The sequence below is a fragment of the Aquila chrysaetos genome, chromosome 6 (genome assembly GCF_900496995.4).
Source record: "Aquila chrysaetos chrysaetos chromosome 6, bAquChr1.4, whole genome shotgun sequence".
Classification (NCBI taxonomy): domain Eukaryota; kingdom Metazoa; phylum Chordata; class Aves; order Accipitriformes; family Accipitridae; genus Aquila; species Aquila chrysaetos.
The window spans coordinates 24,061,614-24,083,949 of record NC_044009.1 but is presented as its reverse complement, the minus strand read 5'-3'; the positions used below and the strand labels follow the sequence as shown (position 1 = coordinate 24,083,949).

Here is a 22,336-nt window from a genome sequence, read left to right as displayed (position 1 = left end):
GCTAGAACACAGTAAGTGTCTCAGCTGAAGGAAAAAAAAACCTGAGAGGAGAGTTTCCCTCTTTTGAAAGCCTGGTGACACCTGTGTGGTTGAATTAGCTACTCCTTAGCAGCAGCAGGTTTCAGTCTTCTCAAGAGGTTGGATCTTATGAGAAGCCCAGTCAGATGGGGACAATTACATACAACATTTCTTTAACCAAGCCCAAGTTGAAAGATGAAGCTCCAGAAGGGGCCCAGGTCCAACATCTTGCTGTAAATCCTGTCAGTTGGCCTAAGGCACCTGGGCCTACCACCTACGCTCGCTTTAGTTTCACTGTTACTGCAAACTGATAGATGCCTTGGCCGGTCTTCCTGATTTTAAAATAATAATTGTGGCTGAAACTACTAGCATGAAAGTTGTAGCATAAGGCTAATGTGGAGTGTATGACCAGTGCACATTATCGTGGGCTGGGTAGAGGAAGAAGTATGTTACCTGCTGCAAACAACTGCTTTGTCAGTGATGTGGCTGTTGAAAAATGTGTCTCGGTGCCCAATCCTCAGAAGGCTAATGTTGACTATATAAAAAATAATCCTGTTTCCAGCCTCCCACTCTTAAAACAATAACAATCAAATTACAGAACATAGATGTTTTCTTCAGCATCTTTGTTGACTTCCCGCAGTCTTACAACACCTATACCCATGATTTGATCTACTTTGCTTTCATTGGCAGGCCTGACTGCAGCAGGGTGGATTCTGCTCCATCTTCCCTGTTCCTGCCCCTGTGCCAGTAGCACCGAAACGGCTGTCTGTGAGGCAGTGATGTGAACTGGATTGGAGAACTGGTTCAAGATAAAAAGTTGCATTTTCTGGTCTGTCTGTAGTGCAAATTGGTTGCCCAGTCCCATTTACTACACAGCCTCGTAGACAGCTGTAAAGGTGTAAATAAGAAAGAATCTGGAGGAAAGCAAAGCCTGAGCTGGCAGTGCTGCTAACAGAAATGCTTGTAAGACTGTAGTTGCGGAAAGCAAAATGGAGATTTTCTTTTGTGCGCAGCACACTGATGCAAAACACAGATTCTGTTTCTTTCTCTGGCCCTTTCTGGTTCATCGACGGCTCCCGTTGCTTACTCACGGTCATTCTTCTGACCTTCAGCATTACCAGCAAGTCACATCTCTGTTGCATGGAGACAGCTGTGTTGCCCACAGGTAATGCAGGTCTTAAACTCCAGTTAAGTATTTGAGAACCAAGATAAATTATTCTCTGTTCCAGAGGTGATACTTTTGCAGAGTAGATCTGCCTGGCAGGCGTATGAGAGATCTTTCTCATTTAAGAAGCTCTCCTGCACTGTCCAGGAGAATATAAAAATACATGAAAAATAAACCAGAATCCACTTGGTAGATAACATTAGTCAAAATTATTTTACTACAAAATTTGGTTACTGTTTCATTTTGGTTGGTTTCTAGGAAGAGGGTGGTCACAGATTTACTGTTGGTGCATTAAGCAAGATAATGTGTCTGCTGTTGCTTCAAGACTAGTGCTAATTGACCAAGCAACGATGATTTCAACATAACTAGTAAGGCCAGAGCAATTTTAGCTTTTAAAATATTTCCAAGTCTGAGCTGTGGCTTAAGCCCCAAATCTTTTGGTTTTGATGTTGCAATAAATTTTGTGAATAGGATGCATTCAGAAGTTGGACAAGGGCAAGGTTTGTAAGAAAGTGCTGTTTTTCTTTTGCATACCTGGGCATACTCTACTTGAGTGCTTCAGCTGCAGAAAGAATTCAAAGGTTTTCACTTACTTGAGAGCACTGAAGGAAAAAATAGTCTATGCTGCCTGTTAAGAAAGAAACAAAGCTATTATAACAAAAAGTATGTTACTTGTACAGATACAGGTTATTTTGAATTTGTTTCAGACATTTGACTTTATATCTGGTAATTGTCGGCTTTGTATAAATAATTCCATTTACCTTACTTTCAGATGACCAGTTCTAAAGATAATCTGTTAATAAAACAGTGAAAGCATTGGTCTAAAACATCAATTTTGTGTGTTTTCTTTCTGAACTCATTGGAAGTGTTGTGGTTTTTTTAAACAAGACTTTACAATATTTACCAAGTTACAAAACTTCATGCTTTTATACTATGGGTTGAACTCTAGAAATACCACGTATGTTCCAAGCATCAAATAGAATGAGCAGTGTTTGTTTTAATAGTTTATGCCTATAAAGCTTGCAGGGTAAATATATGAAGTAGCGTTTTTTATGAATTAAACCTTTAGCCACTGACATTCAGAAGTGGGTTAGAAACATTAGTGATGGAGCTGTACCTTGCCAACAGACAAAATCTCAGCACAGACACAAATTCTACCTAAAATTCTCGTCAAGTTTAACTATGCTGCTGATAATACCTAAAACTCCATGCTTTCCCTGAATTTCTTAACTGATTTGATAGTTCACTGAAACAGAAGAATGATGTGAAAACAAGTGTGATCTGTATCACTTTAGGGTTCTAACATCTGACCCTTTCCAATCTGCAGAATTTTGCTGAGGTGACCTACAGTATTCAAACCTCAAGCTCTTTTTTTTATTTTTACATGAACAAAACAAATGGATGATGAAATTCAGATACCTAATTTAACATTTTAGCCCAAACAAAGAACTTTGAATACTGACACTTGCCCTCCCACATTATAGGATGGGAAAGGAAACACTTACTTTATTCGTGGGGAAGTCCCCTGAATTTCAGGGACTTTCCAGAAGATTGAGTTGCAGAATATAAATTTACATTCATATTACATTAGATTATCATCTTTAATCAGTGTAATCTCTAAGAACCTTCAGTCCAGTCTTACAGTATGCTATTCTGATAAATGTGATGTGTCTGTTAATATTTTCACACTGTAAAATTAACAGAGACTCTGGAAACAAATTACTTTGGAATAGAAAGATTTCAGGTAATAATAAACACGTTTATATGGTTATCTGTCTTTTGTCACATTCCTGCATATGCTTCCATTAAATCATACCTGGTATGTAATTTAAATTATTACAGTTAAGGAAACATCTGTATGGAGGTGATTCCTTTCTCTGTTGCAGGTATAAGATTACTGTATTTTTGGCCTTGGGCTTGGAGCACTCAGGTTAACCAGACTGATATGAGTCTGTGTAATGCTCTGGGTTGGTTTTTTTTTTTTTTTAATAAGTTGTTTCTGAGCTGTTCTGAGCACCAAAAGAGAGCTGGGTGATATGTTATATAATTTCAAAGTAGCTTTAGCTTTGTTCACTTAAGCATTTGTCATGGACCCAGTGATGGAGCCTGTGTGAATCTCTGTACCACATATATAGAGCAAAGTTTGTGCAGGAGGCACTGATATTAAATATCCTCGTCTTAACAACATCATGGTCCTACTTCCCTCTCTCTAGGAGAGTAACTCTGTTGAGCAGTCAGTCATTGCTCCCGTAGTTGTTTGCTGAGAACAAGTTTCAGTAGTTTTCCCACCTTGGAGATAACCATTTATATGATACAAACGTGTGTAGTCTCTCTACAGAGTTGCACGCTGCCACAGGTTTGGGATTGCAGCAGTTCCTCCAGCTGATGCCTCTGACCTGGGATGTTTAAACGTTGCTTGGCACATGGATAAAGATCCTTACAACATGTCAAAATGTTGTCAAATATTTCATGCAGCATTTAGGTGGTTCTTACTCTGCCAGAATGAATGATGGGGCAGTAAAAGGCCGTAAGACACAGAAATGTGTATGGAGGAGAACAGATATGATCCATCTGAATGACTCTGGCAGGTCAAGTGGAAATCTCAAGTCTTGACAGGTCTACCCAGTGGAAAAAAGGAAGACATGCACCTTCTTAGATGGATCTTAACCTTGCTAACTTGGCACCATTTTCTGCTCCAATTGTTGGTAGGGACACAGTCCTCTCTCCTAACATCTCCCATTTTCTCCCTGTCACTGGGGAAGGAGAAGGTCTCTATGGGCTTGCAGAATTAGCTCCCCTTTCTGTCATTCTGGACTGCCTTAGCTCTTCTGCTGGAACACCTTCACATGCCAATGTTTGCTATGACAAGAGGTGGCCCAAAATGTTCTGCTTGTTGACCAGCACCACAGGATAAATTATTTGTTTGGCATATCTAGATAGCTGGGTGGTACCAGAGCGCTGTTTCTAAGTTGCTCGTTGTGCCAGGCAGGTGCAACCTACTTCCTTACGGAGAGGTCATGTAAGCTGCTTTAGCATGGCGCTGAGCCCAAGCTAACAACCCATATTAAGAGGTAGGGTGTACCAGCTTGGGTGCAGGGCCTCATTAGCAGCACAGAGATGTTAGTTTATTCTACTCATTGCTGTACTCGCGTTACTTAGGTTCAGCCTGTTTTAATACACCCCATGGCTTTTAGGTGGGTGCAGGTTCACTCCGGCAGGCTTTCACCGTGGGCTGAGCAGGTGCTGTGTCCCCCTCCCCACTAGTCTTAGTACAAACGTAATCGTATCTTCCTTTTTTTATGAAAAACTGCCATCAGACTAGTGTGTGGTCACAGTTTAGCACTGAAGTTAGAAGGACAAGAGGAGTGGCTGGCTTCATATCACTGCAGTCAGTTGTGCTGAGAGGTCAGCTTCAGATCTCTTGGAGTCATTTATTCGTCAGTTTTCCACCCACTGCTGTTTCAGTCAAAGGTAAAAAGAGAATTTGACTAGGGCCAGAAATTAAACCTCAACACGAGTAGCTATGCTGGTTATTAATTTGCTGGTCCTGTACCAATTAATTGCAAAGAGCTCGTTACTGGAGTTTGTGATGTATTCAGTGAGAGCATTAACTCCCAGATGCTGTCATAAAAAATTATTTTGCTCCTATTTTACATTGTGTTAAAGATGTCTGAGTACCAGATACGTTGTGATAATTTTTATTAAGTAACCAGCAGCCTCACACCACAAAGTGAGCCACAGTACTTTCAGCAGACACATGGAGAAGAGAGGTGTATATTTTGACAGTTTCACGTGGTTTCATTTTTGTGAAAGGAAAGCTTCTTTCTACAGTTAGTAGGTATTGCAAGAAATCAGCAATAATAGAGAAATTAGAGATAATAGAGAAAAGATAGTAAGCTGTAGTAAAGTGTGGTCAGTTTATATGTAAATGCACTGCATAAATATATTGGCAACAAATGTGTAAGAACTACAAAATGTGCTGAATTCTCAGAAACAAGCAAGTTCTCATGAAGTCTTTGTGAATAGATTGTATATACTGCTCAGGACATCCTTAAAAATCTCTGTTTTCTCTAAAATTCAGTTTGCAGATACCTTTCAGGTTGGGTTTTTTTGTTTTGTTTTTTTTTACTACACATATTCACTAAAGGTGTTTATATGTAGTTATCACAATTCTGTCACACATTAAGGATCACAGATGTAAAGCATGTGAGTTAGTCTTTTAATACCCTAAGTGCATTCAGTATGAGGACAGAGCATTTATAAATAGAACATATTTATGGATTATGTTTTCAATAATAATAGTTACCCAATGACTTTATAACCTTTCTGGGATTTGTTTGGACATTTTGTTTTGTCTAAGTGAAGACAGATGGTATTTTGGAGGAGTTACTGAATGTGAAGGGGTTAAGACAGTGGAGAGGCATTTGTTTGCTTTTCATTGTTAATGCCTTAGGAAATGCTTGCTCTGGTCTCTCCTCTTGGTCTCTTCTACCAGGCTCTTTGCAGACTGGTGTATCCACATAAGACCTATCCCAACTATTAGATAAGGTTAGGAAGAAGGGGTTTTTTTTAAGTAAATATATTATCAGTAGAATTAAAATATATAGTTTTGGGGTTTTTTAAGCTGTGCAGGAGGATTCATCCTTACTTTTAGTGCCCAATTCACAGTCTTGAAGGGAAAGGTTGTGATTCAGTTAGATCCCTTGATTCTGTATCGAGCAAGAAGAGGCAGTATAGATAAAACCTGAATTAAATTTTGTGCATGTACCAAGTGCTTGCTGGATGCTCTTGTATTTGTTCATAGAATCTGTGATACAAGAAATAAATTGCAGTTAATTGCTGTCAGAGTCTCTTCCTTTTAAAAAGCTTGAAGGCAGAAACACTAGATCCTAATACAATGCCAAGAGTGTGGAGTCAAATCAGGAAAATCCGGCATTGAAGAGTGTTTAAGCAACTTTCACTCACGCACCTTACTGATTCACCATCTGCCTGGTAAATGTCAGCTTTCTTGTGTTATGCTAAACAGAAAACAAAATCTAGAGGTGATTGCTGATTTGGGTGCTCACTGCTGTAGCAGTGAGATTAGATTTTTGGTCTTCTGCCCTGCTCTTTCTTTAGAGAAAGGGAGATTGAGCATGTAACACAAGTAATTTGTTCCGATACTTTCATCATTTGCATATCTAAATCTGTTAAGTATGAGAAACAATTGCATTAGAAGTTTTGTTGGAAAAGTTGTGTGCCAGAAAAGTTTGGTACGCATGATCAGGGCTCCTGGTTGCATTTCTTCTGTGATCTGTATGAAAATACTGCATTGTTTGCCTCTCTTGCATTGGCTGTTACAGCATGTATTCAGTCAGCAAAGAGTTTTCAGACAGTTCTCCAAGTGTCATATTGATGGAGACAGAAGTGGGAGTGCAGGTATTACATTCAGCTGATGGTCTGATTCTGCTTTGTGCAAGATCTCTTTACAGTGAGATTTGATTTTCCTTGTAAGTTCAAGATCAAATGTTTTAACTCCAGTGAGAGGAAGAATTTTTCCAGCTTTTATTCTTCAATTTGCCTGGCAGATTGCTGTGTGTGAATGCAAATAATCTGAAGATTCTTCTCCATTTTTGGCATTTTCAGTGGACTTGGCTGTTGAGGCCATTCTTTTGCTTCTTCCACTCAGTTTGCCCGGCCCTTACACTGCCCTGACCCAGAAGCTGGCATGATCATCAAGGGGCTATGTGGTGAACCCATTCAGAGAAATGGTAAAAGGTAGATTTAAGATGAAGCAGCAAACATAGGTTGTGTTCACAGTATGGCGCACAGTCCTGTCACCCCGAGGAGAGGGCAGGAGGAGCAAATACCCAGGGGGAAGGGGCAGGGGCAGTGCCAGTTTGGGATGGCAGAGAAGCCGTGGTATAAATTGCAATTGCTGTGCCAACTCACTGTAGTCATTAGTGACAGAGAGAGGTAATTATGGGCCTGTCTTGTCCTGTTGAGCATTTATTACTGGTTATTTGAAGTCCCATGTGTTAGCTGTAAATAAAATTATTTTTCTCTGAACATTTTCAGTCTGGCAGCCATTGAATGGAGTTCATAAAGTGGCTGTTGAGCTGCGGCTGAAAGGGCTGCCGCACTGCAAGGTAAGAGTAGAAATGTTTACAGATTTCATGTGAATGACCTCAGTAATTACACTGAAAAGGTGGAAACAAATAATAGCATGTGAGAGCGCTGTTTGATGACCTTTTCAGTGCTTTCATGGTGGATCTGTGGCTTTATAAAGCCACATATAGTAAATACAGAGTCGAATTCCTGGAACTTTGGTTGGTGGAGCTGTCCTGAACAATTGTACTGGCATGCCTGCTATGAATAAATCCGAATACAGGGCTTGAGAAGCAGGCATTGCCTCCATTTCCCTTCCCTGAGCCCCCTCGCTGCCCCAAGCCCTTGGCTGCTGTGAGCTGCTGGGTGGCTGGATATTGAACTGGATCAGGAACCTAATGCTGCAGCAGGGGTGGCCTCTGCAGGTGATGGCTGGGTGAATGTCTGACTGGATGTGGCACAAGTCCAGCTCAAAATGGGCATAGGTTGGTTTGGTCTCTGCTCTGCACTGTTTTTGGAGGCTGTCATGTTGTTCTTCAAAATCTGGGTGTGTACTTTAATAAACCAGAAGTCATCATCTAGCTGTGGAGGAGAAGGAGACTTCAAAGTGTGTCACTTGGTGAGGCTGTGCTTGCTTGTGAGCAGGCTGTGATGGTACGTATGAGGTGTAAAGCAAACCATGTGGCCTCAAGGTGTAGTTATATTGTACGGCCAATAACTGTCAGTGTAAGCATTAACTGATAACTGTGTATCGGCACAACAATGTACTGAAGACAAAAGAAAGGCTTGTGGGGAGAAGTATTGTGTTTTACTGTGCCAACCGGTAGAACTGAAAAGCACAGAAACCTTTAGGGCATTCAGGACCTTCGCATACGAAAGTGGATGGAAAGTTTTGTCTGCTGTAATAGCCACAGTGAGGTATTTTGGTTCTTGGATTTAGTGGTGTTTGGGAAAGGACCTCCAGCTTTTTTCTCCAGTCCAGCCCAGGAGACAAAAAGCAGCCTTGTCTGCAGAGCAGGAAAGCTCTATGGCTCATGTGAGCAAATGAGAAGCCAAGGAGCAAAGCCTAACGTTCAGGAGAGATGCTGGAGTTTATGAGGATATTTGGGATAGGAGATAGAAAAAGGAAGTAAGAAAGCAAGATGTGCCAGGGAGACCACAGACCTATCAATAGCTGGGTACTAAAGAGTGAAGAAGATGACATAAAAGCTGTGGGAAGACAGAATTATATCTTCCTGGCTCTGTAAACAGATGGGAGGCGGGGTAACTGCTCATGCTCTGAATACACAGCATTGGTGCTCACTTTAAATAACAGAGATTACAGGAGTTACCATTATCTGTAGCACATTTAGTTCAGCATCCTGTCTTTAAGATACTGAAGATCATTAGGTATCTCAAAAGACTACTGGAACCTGCAAGAAGTACATGTGACATAATCTCCCTCCCCCATGAAAATCTTTATTTGAATTTTTAAGGATTAGAGATTGGTTTAAATCCAGACTCATGAGGTTTTATCTTCCTTTCAGTTCTGCACTACTTTTGGTATGAAATAACCACACCAATTCTGGATATTCTTGTTATCCACGTGCACGCCTAACCCCTGTTTGAATCCTGATAAATTGCTTATCGTCAGCAGCATCAGTGCTCTATTTGTGCAGTACACAAAGTATCAATATTCATATTTTTTTAATAGATATTTTTAAATTTTCATTTTTATACTTTTAAATTTGCCACCTTTCCACTTAGCTGTTCTTATAATCAGACAGTGAATGTTTCTTGTTTACATACCCTGTTACTAATTTAAGTATTTTTTTAGCGTTTGAAGCATTTCTGTCCTTTCTGGGGTAAATAATACAATTCTATCCAATCTGTTCATGCAACTCGTTTTCATTGCCCCAAATGCTTGCTTTCTCTCAACACGCAGATTCCACAGAACCCGTTTTTAAGATGGGCTCCCAACCTCTGCACTGTAATCCAGCTGATGTATAGGGTCCATCTATACCAATAAAATTTTTAAAGATTACCCTGTATCTTACTGCTGTTGCAGTCTAACACTTTAGCTTTTCGTGTCATAGATGCATGTTAAGCAGAAATCTGAAGTGAACTATCTGCAGTAGTGCCGGGCCCCCTTCACAGGTTTATGCAACTAACGAGACACGTTTATTTGGATTTTTCTACAGTGTGTGTAGTTCAGTTTCCCCTACATTCTGCAACTGTTTATGTTTATTAGCATCCATCTTCTGCTGTCCTGGTGTGTATTCAGCTATTACAGTTAGTTATCTTCTGCTGAACTTTGTTTTCCCAGTCCTGATTTGGCCAAAACAAATTACTGGCTGTTTCGCTGTTTGGCTCTTTACCTCCGGAGTTTCAGATCATTAGTAAGTATGTTATTAAGAAAGTATTAGTAAGTATAATACTAGCTCTTTTGAACTAATAAAGAAAATTGTGTATTACATAAAAGCCAAGAGTTAAACCGTCTCCAACCAGGTAATCTGATCAGCTTTCTTAACCTGTGTTCAGAGTTCATAGCCAGGGTGTTTTAGGCAAGCAGACTCTGGTTTTCCAACTCTGCTTGTTAATAGCTAACTGTTTTTTCAGTTACTTTCATTTAGAATACTTGGTTCAAGATGACCTACAGCAATTACTAATTTTTTCTCAAAGTGGGGAGGTGTGTCCTCTCCTGACAAGATGGAAAGTAGCCTGGAAGCGGGAAGGAATGAGAAGAGGGTGTGCTCCCTCTGCTCCCGTATGCCTCCCCTGCTCCGGACACTTGTTCCCCACCAGGACACTTCCAGATCCCTGCCTCCATTCGAGAAGTCCCGGTGTGATGGCTGCCAGGGACATCGGTGCCAGGGAGCAGGAGGAGCAAAAGGATGGGGTGGTGGGGTGGGCCTGAGCACCCACAAGAACAGAAAGACACTGGGGTACTGGTCAGCAAAGCTTGTCTAGACTAGGGGTATGTGACAGCTTGGAAAGGAAGTGTAAGGATTAGCATTCATTTGTGTGTCTGGGGAGGTTAAGGTTTCAAACCAAACATAATTTCATCTGTTACACTGTAAATTGAAAGAACTAATAGGAACTGACAACCTTAATTTCAGCTATCATGGTCTTATCCATACACACAATAAGTATTTATGTTCTAGGTGCCTTGTCTTGTATATCTTGGCAATCTTAATCATACCATACTGTTAAAGCAAACATGAAACAATGTAGTAATCTGTATCTGGAATATAACGTTGTGATGCTAAAAAATCTGATTCCTTCTTTTTCTCACAAGTTAACTGTAAAAGGTAGCAGTGAAGATGTTAGAATACAAATACTGTGATGTATAAATTGAACCAAATTCAAGAGTACTTAGAACGTGCAAATAACACGAGACTAAGAGCTTGTCCAAAAACTACAAGTCATGTTGGAAACTCGTTTGAACTGCATGTGTCAAGATGTAAATCTTGCAGGCAGCTTGCTGCATTGCTTGGTGCTTACTGTAATGAGGATGTTCCTTTTAGGTGTTCATGTTAAGAATTTGATTTCTGAAATGTTGGTGTTGTAGAAGAGGGAGCACCTCAAACAGTTAACGCTTTTGCCGATTACATATGCAAAAGGTGATGCAAGTGTGGAAACCAAGCTTGTAAAACCAGAAGTCCTTTGCTGAATAGCGTGTGAGAGGATTGAGAATTCTTCCTAGGAAAACATTGCATTTCTCAGCAGGAATTTGGCAACATCTACCATTGCGAACATTGCTAAATACCTGATTCAAGAGACTCCTCACTTGTACATTTCATCTGTTTCTAATCCCATTTGTATAGCAATTGACTCCATACTGGAGTAAAGATTTCTATCAGCAAACAAAAGCATTTATTAGTTTTGCAACATACTTGAATATGTAGCTGGGAAATTGTTTTTTAAAGTTCTTTTCAGATACTTGGCTGGGACATGTTGCTGATGCAAAAGATCTGCTCCTGAAACGGTTCCGATGAGGTAGTCTTTTGGCTGGAGTCACCATGATACATGCGTAGGAATTGGGAAGAAGTTGTTGATTTGCTTACCTTGGACAAACTGGCTGGTACTCACAAAAAAGTGATAGAACTAGATACCTCCTTAAAAATTATAAAAATCAAAGGAAAACCTATGGTAGTCTGGTTTGTAGTTTGCACTTTTGAAAATGCAGAATAGCCCCCCAAAAATTGGACATATAACATGGAGGACTAGGACTGTTAAAATATAAGGCATATGTTAAAGCTGGGATAGAGAACCACTTAAACTGTTGTCATGAATGAAGCCTTTAAGAACTGTTTGCTAATATATATTACAAATAGTAATAGTGCGTGGATTTTCTTTCATGCTTTGTGGAAGATGAAATGCAACATGGAGAAGACTTGGTACTGTAGGAAAGAATGGGGTTATTGTATTTGCATGGACATAGGCTATTCTTGAAATACTTACAAAAATTGTAATGTCTAGACTACTTAAAATACTGTGAATTTACAATTAATTTCTTTCATGACCAGTTTACAAGTATATACATACAGGTAGAGTATTGTTTATCTGTGAGCATTTGTTGGAGTAATACCTGGTATATGTGGGACAGAAATCATGGCAACAGGGAGAGGCATAACAAAATTCCAGGTGCTTAGAAGAATTTCATTTGTTTTTTCAAAAAATTTGTAAGTTTTCTTTCATTGTTTGTTTTTAAGGAAAATCAGGTTTAATTCTTTTCCTTCTTTTCATTTCCAAAGAGTTTCTAAACTGATGTTGGAACTAAATAATTGGTACTTAAATATTTCAGTATTCACACACACACAAACACAAAAGCTCATTTGAACAGTCATTTTCAATACTGAATATACAGATTTTGATTTATATACATTGGCTTGCTTCCTTTTGATGTGAGATGCAGCTACTACTTTGAAATGCTGTTTTATCTTTGTTGATTAGCAATCATTTACTGTAAGACAGACATTTCGTATTATACTCAGGGTTGAAGTGTGACTCTACTGCTTTAGGCAATACATCTCCAAAGAGTATTCTCTTTCCTGTAACACTGAAGTATAGTTTGCATTGAACCGGAAGTTTCCCTGACTTTGTGTTTAAAATGTGGTCACAGTACCACGCAATACACTGCATTCACACTTCTAAGTCTTTTCCTCGGGGGGGGGGGGGGGGGGGTGGCCAGTAAAGTTGAGCAAGGAGAGGGGCATTTCTCCTTCTTTCCACCTTTCTTCTGATCTGAGCATCCTCTGCCTCCAGGCCTTTTCCCAAAGCAGAAATGCTCTCTCTACTGGTTGTTTTGCTCCAGCTCTGAAGAGAAGTGTGCTGCCTTAGGGTGGCTAGAGGCCTGAGTAGATTGGGGAGCACAGGGTGGTACACAGTATTAGTACTGTGGCTATGGAGGTAATATCGATTTTTAATATTTGCTATTTGGAGTTCTGTATAATACAGTGGTATTGATAGATCACCATTGGGAGAATTTCCTTGTATGTTGAAGTTATTTTTTATATATTAAATATTTTCTTATCAGTATTTAAATAAGAACTGAAAAGTAATTTTCAAAAATCAGTGCAGAATTTAACATTCATTGCACTCTACTTACATGCATGGTTTTGGAAGTTATGCAACCTCTTTTTATAGAGTTGTATGTTCTGGTGATCTAGGCTTGTTCCATTATTGCTTAGACATGTGAGTGTATTAGGAACTAAGTATGGTGCAAAACTTAGGTCATGACAAACTACTATGTACCTCTAAATATAAAAATATTAATTTGCAGTAAGGGTCAAGTAGAAATGGCTTCCATCATTATGTATACTGACTTAAAACTACTGAGTAGAAAAGACTAAGTTGCTGTGACGTAGGGCCATACACAGACTGGTTGTGGAAAGAAATTGCATGGAGGTGTAGCATATTTAGTTCAGATGGAAGAACACTGAAAACTAAGTGCCCAACACAGAAGCAATTGCTATTGGTTATCTGCAAACTGCAGTTGCGGGGGAGAGGGAGGACTGTAGCAGGGCACATTGTCACCTTGGCACTGAGGGAGTGCCCTTCCTGACAAACTGCCGGTCATTATTCCAAATTGCAGAGGCACTAGATCATCATAGTGCCATTGCTCGAGCAATTTTTTTAAGATTAGCAAAACGCATTTTTTCTGATCTCATTATTGGAGGAGACTGGACCTGTTTTTCAGAAACATTACACACAGAAAAATCAGCCTGAGGCAGACACCTGGCATGAAAAAAATTTGCCTGAATGCTAATAGTTTGGCAACATTTTAATAAGCAAATGAAAACAGTATATAGTAATGGGAATTCAGCTGCAGTGATTGCTACCAGATCCACCAAGAATAATGGACTTGCATACCAACCCAGACTTACGACAAATGTTGTGATTGTAGGTAACTAAATGACCATGGAATCTGGAGCAGAGAACCAGCAGAGTGGAGATGCAGCCGTTACAGAGGCAGAAACCCAACAGATGACAGTACAGGCACAACCACAGATTGCAACGTTAGCCCAGGTATAAAATCATACGGTGTAATAGTTTTACCTATTGGATAATTTTTTTAAGAGGGATAATGTCTGCTCATGGGCCTGAGAGAAGGTTGCATTGATACGATTCTGAAACAGGTGCGATGTGTAGTTCCTTTGATATTTGTCTTCACATTTTTAAAGCAGTAGAGATTTTTAACTTCCCATCACACTAGCCTGTGTTAGTTCTGAAGAACTGTATGTGTGTAAACTGTGTAATGTTAATAGAATAATGAATGAAAATATTTCTAGCATTCTTTACCACAACCATACCACTGGAAGGTATTTTTTTCAAAACATGTAATTTACTGTCTTTTTTTATATTGATTGGATTGTTTTGCTGTTATGTTATCTGTTGGAAACTTGTCTATAGCACTCAGTTTAATTCTGAAGAAAACAAACTGAAAATATAGATAAATAATGCAGCAAATACAACATCTTATCATATGGGATTAATCTTATAAACATCATAATCAAGTGGAACGACCTGGCATTTGACAGCTTGTGTCACCCTGTTTGTTGTCTCCAGAATTTCACAGAATTGTTGCCTGTTTAGAGAGACGGTAGTAGATCATTTATTATCCCCAAATTATTTTGGAGAAACAAGAAGTGCGATCCCAGCTACATCCCTGATTTTGGAACCTGGTTTCATTCTTGGATACACTGGTGGTTGGCAGAAGCAACTCCATTGTGTAAATGAGTACAGAATCTTTTCGACTCTCTTCTGTAATGATGTAATTTTAAAACTATTTGCAGTCTGCAAAGAACAAACAGGTTTTTTAGATCTCATAGTCTTTTTAAGTGGCACAAGTGTTAAATCACTTACCATTTTATAAATGATTAATGTCTTTTTAAAGTCATTACACCTTTTGGTAAACCAGAGATAGTACACTTCCATTCAAGTGATAGTATAGGGATTGGAGCTGTTAAAATGCACAGGGTGATTTTGTTGAGTGAAGCTGCAGTGTGAATTTACAGGCCACCAGCTGCCCTACACCAGCTGGCCTCTTTGGGCAGTTTTCTCACTGTCTAACTTCGGCACAGGATGTAGGTGGTGCGAATAACACTTCAGTGTGAACACTTCAGTGGAAGTAGTTTTATTTCTCTTGCAAAACCGGTAAACTGCTTCTCACTTGATATGCATTAAGATTTAGTCCAGAGAAGCAAGAATGTTTTAAATTCGTGCGCTAATATACTACCCCCCAGGTAGCTGATCTTACAACTATGTAGTGGACCGAATGCACTTTACTCAGGCAAAATTACCCTGGTACTTGAGTGAGAATTTTTTCCAAGAAAAAGCTATACAGCTGTGGTTAAAATCCATGTGAACGACAAAAAAATACGTTATATTTTTCCTAATTTCCTCTGTTGTCATTCACTGTATTATTTGCACCTTAGCTTTTCCCCAGGCTTTATATTCCTTGTGGAGGTGATACAACATTCTAAACATAATTCCTTGTCTTGGTCACATCAGTGTTACGTTACTACAATATTTTTAATATGCGAAGTGGCAGTGTTTGGGATTAGGGAATGCCCTCAGAGGCTTAGGCAAATCTAAATAACTAATTATGTCGATTTAATTCATTCATTATCTCTTGCAAGGTCACCCCTCCTGTAAGCTTAGTTTAATTGCTGCATTTTTAGTGAGTTCAGGGTAGTTTTCAGAGTCAAAAGGAAACTCGTTCCAGTTCCACGAGGTATGAGTCAGAGACATGTGCGGAAGTTACACTCTGCTGTGGGCTTAATCCAACCGCAGAGTGGCCTCCAGTTGATCAGCTTTGCAGTCATTGCCAAGGACTGTTTAGTCAGACATGCATTATTAAAAAAGGTTGCTTGGTAGAGGAATATAATTTGCCAGAGGAAAGTGCGCTCATGTTAATCTCGGCTCCGGTTTCTCTCAGATGTGAGTGAAGTACCACCATGTAATGCTGCAGCTGTTTTCCTGAAAAAGGAAGGTAAAGGCAAACACAAATTTGTGGATTAGGGAGGGACAGCTGTGGAGGAGAGAGGTCTACATGTAATTCCCTTCAATTTTGTTGTTAAGCACGATTTCCTTGTAAGTGGTGGATGTTTCTGGAAATTCAGAGATCAGCTACTGCAGCTTTTTGAGAACCACACGTTCATGGGGACAGCAGAGGTTTTACTTCTGCATCCGGTACATAGCAGCTCTTTGAGATTAGGGAGGGCAGCAGTGCAGCCCCTTCTCGCATGGTAGCTACATGGGTGGAATTTCTTGAAAATGCCGTTGAACGCTGGAGGATTGTTAAATTTTCCAAACTTGGGTGTCCAGAAGAAGGCTGGCTAGTCAGTGACCCATGGCCTGGCTGAGGTCTGCCAGAGCAGCTCGTGCTTGCCTGCAGTCCTTCCCTGAGGGTTGTGATGGCGCGCATCGGGCGCAAACCGAGGGCCGCGTGTGCTGGTGCGGCAGCCCTGGCACCCTCCTGCCTTTCAGGAGCCCCCCCGGCCACGAACACGTGCATCGCGTCACCAGAAAGTAGTGTTGAGTACTGGATGCGCACCGGGGCATCTGCCCAGCCACGTAGCAACCTTGGTGCGTGGTCCTTCAGCTGCCCATCATGGTTCTTGTGACCTGCCAGAGTGAGACTTCCCCGCGTGACGTGAACAGCTTTGTGTGGATATGGCTGTCCTCAGAGCCTGAGCCCCTGCGCAGGACGTGCGTGGCTGTGCACGCAGTGCTGACGTGCCGTGCTGACGTCGTTAGCCTATCCCTGTTGGCACAGCCACTATGCCTACAGGTCTGCGCTGGTGAAACAAAATTGTGTTTAGGAACTGAGGGTTTAAACTGTGGGCAATTTTTCCTCATAGAAATAACTCTTAAGACTAGAGTTTGTGTTGACCCGTTACACTGAATCACAATAACTGCATACAAGCCATTTGTTTCCACTGCAAACCCGTGGGTTTTCCGTCTGAACACATGGTCAGTTTTCTTCATTTCAGTGGACTTTGCCAGCTACTCAATATGGTTTAGTCTCTGGAAAGTCTGAAAGGTGTGACTCCCTAAAAATTTTTAACTGCTTACATCTGGCAAACACTTTGCATTTTCTTGAGTGAGAACAAAAATAGCTCCACTCCCATATGTTTCTGCCTTTGACTCAGCAGTGTCTGTAGGAGTACACCCATGTCCTAGCAATATCTAACTGAAGTAAGCTAAAGGTAATAATGTGTTTTTATTAGGTTACCTCAAAATAGAGGCAGTTGTGTTTTTCGCATTCTTGTCAGTGGTTTTACAAGCGATGTTTTGAGCCTGCAGAAATTCTGCATTAGATTAATTTGTAAAGTAGGTCAGATGTTGGGCTTAGGGAGTTCAGGGGGTTTTATATTATGCTGAAACATTTGGGTCATCTAACTGGGGTCTAGAAGAGACATAATTCTTTCACCAAAAAATGTTCTTGGTAGTGAAATAAGAAGATTTTGCAATAACCTAATTTATGCTCACTGTCTCTTCTTTGCAGGTATCTATGCCAGCAGCTCACGCAACGTCTTCTGCGCCCACGGTGACCTTAGTTCAGCTGCCCAATGGGCAGACAGTTCAAGTGCATGGAGTAATTCAGGCTGCCCAGCCATCAGTTATTCAGTCTCCACAGGTCCAGACAGTTCAGGTACTGACTGAAGAAATTCCTAATATGTGAATTGGGCCTTTTGTATAGTCCTGCCAGTTCACTGGTTTCTAATGTGTTTGTGTCCTGGATTGTGTTTTTGTGTATATAAACTTTAAGAGCATGTTGAAGGCAAAGTCTGTACAGTATTTGCTACTCTGTGACTTTTTTTCTGTTCTGGTTTAACCACTTTTCACTTTCAAACATTGCTGAGTTTCATTTCCCTTTAGAATTTGTTTGGTGAGTTTAACAGCTTCATGGTTTTTCTTACAGTATTACTCTACTTTTCATCTCTACTGTATTTTCATACATCTTTATTGAGTAAGAGTTCATACTATTCTGAAGTGAACAAAAGGGATTTTTTTTTTTATAATGTAATCTTTAATCATTAATGAGGCTTATATTCTGGGATGAGAGTCTTTGCTAGTTAGAAAATACTTGCATTGGTTTACAAAGATGTCTGTATGTTAATGGTTCTTAAAATAAACCTATCAGTTCTCTCATAAAAATGGTTTTAAAATTTGCCTGTTGAATGCTGTTTGCTTTGTAAAGCCTTAGCATATTCTCTTCTGTAAAGCAAGACAGATAATGCAATATGATGAGGTAGCTTGAAGACGTAGGAGACAAGTAGTCTGAAATCTTTAAAACCCGTAACTTTTTTTTTTTTTGAACCACTTTAAGCTCAGTGTTACTGAATGCAGAAACAGAAATTGCTTAGTGTACAGCAGCTACACAGGGCAAGGACTGTACATCGTTCCTTTGCTATTAGTACACTGAGCTCAAAATATGTTTAATTTTTAAAAGTAGACATCGTTACTATTTGATGCAGGTATTTAGCTGGTATTATTTTAAAAAATAATAAGGCATGCATAATTTAAAACTAGGCCATTCTGATAATAATCTTTGTTTACTCCTTGTCAGCTTTAGTGCTGAGTTTCTGGCAGGCTCTACCGTTCTCAGCCACTGGAGTCAAAAGTTTAGAGTTTTAATCTATCAGAGGTGAGCAGTTTTCAGAGAAGTGCACAAGTTACTAGCCCAGAGGTGGAAGATAAGAGACAATGAAACCATGCTTGGAATTCACCTGGCTTAGTGCAAAGCCAGGGTGTTTGGATATTCAAAGCCTGGTAGTTCACAGTCAGCCTTGGACCTGTTCAGGCTCTTTATCTGATAACTGTGAGATTTGGGCGCCAGCAAGCTTTTTGAGCCTTTAGGAATCTTCCCTACAGTGCATAAAATGTCAGGCTGTGAGCTATGTTTCTCACATGGGCATTTCTCTATTCCCTGTGGCTAGCATTTGTATATTTGTCAGGTGACTGTAGTCTTTTGGAAAACAGTCTCTGGTTTTATGTATTGGAGCTGTTTTTACATTTTTGGCACACTTCGAATTTAAAATTATACACCACATACAAACATTTTAGCTTTCCTTCATAAACCTTTGTCTTTTTTTAGCACAGACGTTCAGAATTGCAGCACTGCATTATTTTTTAGCATCTTCATGTATGATGCTTTCCTGACAATTTCCCCCCAAAAGGCAGTCTCTCTATAACATGTCTACACAATTATTTATAAATTAATGTTTCTCAACTTCAGTATTTTGCTCTTTGTTTCCAAACACTTCTGCTATCTTAATTTGGTTTTAGTTATTCTCTCCCTAAATTTTACTAAAAAAATCTTTTTTTGTTTCCTTAAAATGGATGGAAACAAGGAATCCTGGAAAGCAAAAAGTGTATGGAATTACTGTTTATATTTTCTTATTAGAGTATTTAAATTATAAAGGACATTCTCATGGGTAGATAACTGACTGTGGTCATTCTTCACTGGATCTGTTACTAAACAGCCTGCCTTTTCTGTTCATTGCCTAGGTAGAAGCACTGTAGAATACTTGCATTGTAGTGTTTTTCACATTTCCTTAAAATAAAGACATTGGAAGTGTCCTTTTAAGTTTGATTGCTGTTCTTATTTACAGATCTCCACTATAGCAGAAAGTGAAGATTCACAGGAATCAGTAGACAGTGTCACAGACTCACAGAAACGAAGAGAAATTCTTTCCAGACGACCATCCTACAGGTATGGAGGTTAAAAGCAGAAGCATTTTTTGCTCGATGGATGCATTCTTCACGTGGGGAGTGTCGTGGTTTAACCCCAGCCAGCAGCTAAGCACCACGCAGCTGCTCACTTACTCCCCCCACCACCCAGTGGGATGGGGGAGAGAATCGGAAAAAAAGTAAAACTCATGGGTTGTGATAAGAACAGTTTAGTAGGACAGAAAGGAAGAAAATAATAATAATAAGAAGAATAAGAATAATATGACAATAATAACAATAAAGGAAGTAGAATATAAAAAACAATAGCACAATGCAATTACTCACTGACCAATGCCATGTTAGTTCCCAAGCAGCAATCCACCCCCCTCCCCAGCCAACTCCCCCCAGTTTATATACTAGGCATCATGTCACATGGTATGGAATAGTCCTTTGGCCAGTTTGGGTCAGCTGTCCTGGTTGTGTCCCCTCCCAACTTCTTGTGCCCCTCCAACCTTCTTGCTGGCTGGGCATGAGAAGCTGAAAAATCCTTGACGTAGTATAAACACTACTTAGCAACAACTGAAAACATCAGTGTTATCAACATTCTTCTCATAGTAAATCCAAACCATAACTCTGTACCAGCTACTAGAAAGAAAATTAACTCTATCCCAGCTGAAACCAGGACAGGAGACAAACAGTGTGATTTTATAGTTATTTTGACATTTACCATTTAACTGAAATCTCTCTTCTGCAATGTCTTTCCATGGAATAGGATGTAAAGAGTATAAGCAAATAGGAGGACGAGGAAGGAACCTCAGCTGTTACACTCAAGACAGAAATGAGCTGAGAATAAGCGAATTGCCACATTTGTGAAACGTTGAGGTATCATTGTGCTAGGCACCTTAGAGGTAGCTTTAATGGATACTTAATACATGAAATACACTGAAGCTTTGCAAGAAAGTAACTTCTGTATAATCTGTAGTATGCAAAAAATCAACTCTATTGTTTTTCATTATTGTTGAAATGCTAGCAGCAATCAAACTTAATTCCTCTCTCCCATGAGACTTTCAATGAACACGTGTTCTGTGGCTCAGAGAGAATTTCTGCTTGAGCAAAATTGGTTGTGTTCAAAGTTTAAGGAGTCAGGGTGTGAGTCGAATGTAGTGATAGGCATCTAGTATCTTTAGGTGTCATGGCAAATACTTCTGTGGTTAAGACCAATTGAGGTGCTCCTTCACATGGTATTAGTCATATGTTACTTTATTAATTAAGCCCTTGCACAGCTTTTTCTGGCTGTACTAAATCTCACTTTTCATTCTTAAAACATGCTAAATAACGTTAAGGAACAGCTCTGGAGTTCAGCAGGTTTTAACTGACCTGTGGATTCCTGCTGCTTCAGAAAATTCAGGTGCTTCTTTTTTCTTTATGAGCATAGCGTTAGAAATATAAGCTAGACTGTAGGCCTGAGCATATCTCAACCATATTTTTTTTTTTAGCACTTGCAGATTATTTTCTACCTTCTCCAGCAGCCTTCAGGGCTGTTCCGCTGAAGATAGCGAAAATCATTGCTGAAGATCCCTAGCCATAATAGATCTGTGAATATATTTTTATTTGTGAGGAGCAGTGTTGCTAACTTCAAGGCTGCCACAGACTTCCTTGCAGTCTGCTTCTGCAGTGAGACACTTGCTTTTACTATATATGGAAGAATGGCTGTATATCGTGAGACAACAGAGCTAAGTAAACGAGCAGCAAAACTGAGAAGAGGGTACTTGCGCATGCTGACTTCTGATTGAGATGGTCTCCTTTGCATGCACTGATGCCGCACCAGTCTCTGTCCTCAAACCAGATCCTGGTGACTCAGCAAAGCTTTGTAATTATAAGACTTGTATACGCAGCTCAGACTCGGGGCTGGCATAGGTGTCATGTCAGAAAGGCTGCGCCAGACTACTGCTGTGTTTAATGAGTTCCCGGTTGGCATTATTCAAGCTGCTGTAACTGGCCCCAGAGACAAGATAGGTGCAGATAGGTTCACAGAACTGAAAGCTATACCTCTTCCTCAGAAATTCCACTTTGATCCTGCTACTGAAGTACATCGTGTGTTCCCCATGTCAGTTCATAGCTCCTATATTTGTAAAGCTGCCACCTTACGTTCTATCTTAAATCCATCTTTATGATGGCAAAGGTGGGTTTTAACCACCAGATTGTAACTGACATGAGCTTAAAAAGTGGTGAGCTGTAGTTTCTTCTTTTCTGTTTTGAGCTTCTTGGGTTTTGTTCCTCATCCTCCCTGCTCTCCATATTTTTCGACTGTTTTGTCTACTAGTTTTTTTGGTCTAATACCTAGATTGCAAACTCTCTGGATGGGAATTTTTTATTTGTCCAAGTGGTGCTTGGCACAGTGGAGTGCTTGTGCAATGCTGGGGTTCTTGCATGCACACAGTCAAAACAGCAACAGCAAAGCTCTGTTTGTCAAGTTGCTTAGCAGAGTGACTGCTCTCCCCGAATAGCTCCATACAGATGTTCTGGCTCCCAAAGCCTGAGGAGCTTTATTTAAGAAATGAGTGTTGTCTTGGAGCTTGGGGTCTACAGCTGTGTTTGCTTCATCACACTTTGAGTTCTAGTGACAGTCCACAGGAAAACATATGAGGAGAATTACAAAAAATGTTGCCCTTTACCTAAGTAGCATTTTGCAGTGACATAATAGAATATGCCAGCAGTGAACAGGGCTTGACAGTCCTCTGAGGGACAGTGTTCGGTCTAAACGATGCAAATTGCAGTAACTGCTATGGTCAGTCTTACAGTCATGTTCAGTGGGACCTGTAGCGGTGATGTTTTAGCAGTTTTGGCTTTGGATAATTAACCCATGGAAGTAATTAAACAAACTGTTCTTTCCTTTACCCATGC

At 40.0% G+C, this 22,336-nt stretch overlaps 1 protein-coding gene across 2 annotated transcripts in view; it reads left to right on the top strand.

The window, feature by feature from the left end:
- The window catches only part of CREB1 (cAMP responsive element binding protein 1), a 41,652-nt gene that overhangs the window by 6,243 nt on the left and 13,073 nt on the right, over positions 1-22,336 (top strand). The window contains exons 2-4 of one of the 2 annotated variants that reach the window (XM_030017971.2): positions 13,659-13,780; positions 17,265-17,411; positions 19,375-19,475. In XM_030017971.2, coding sequence (XP_029873831.1) covers positions 13,667-13,780; positions 17,265-17,411; positions 19,375-19,475 — 362 coding nt within the window. In that variant the 5' untranslated portion in view covers positions 13,659-13,666. The remainder of the gene's footprint in view (positions 1-13,658; positions 13,781-17,264; positions 17,412-19,374; positions 19,476-22,336) is intronic. The other variant, XM_030017972.2, reaches the window with a different exon arrangement.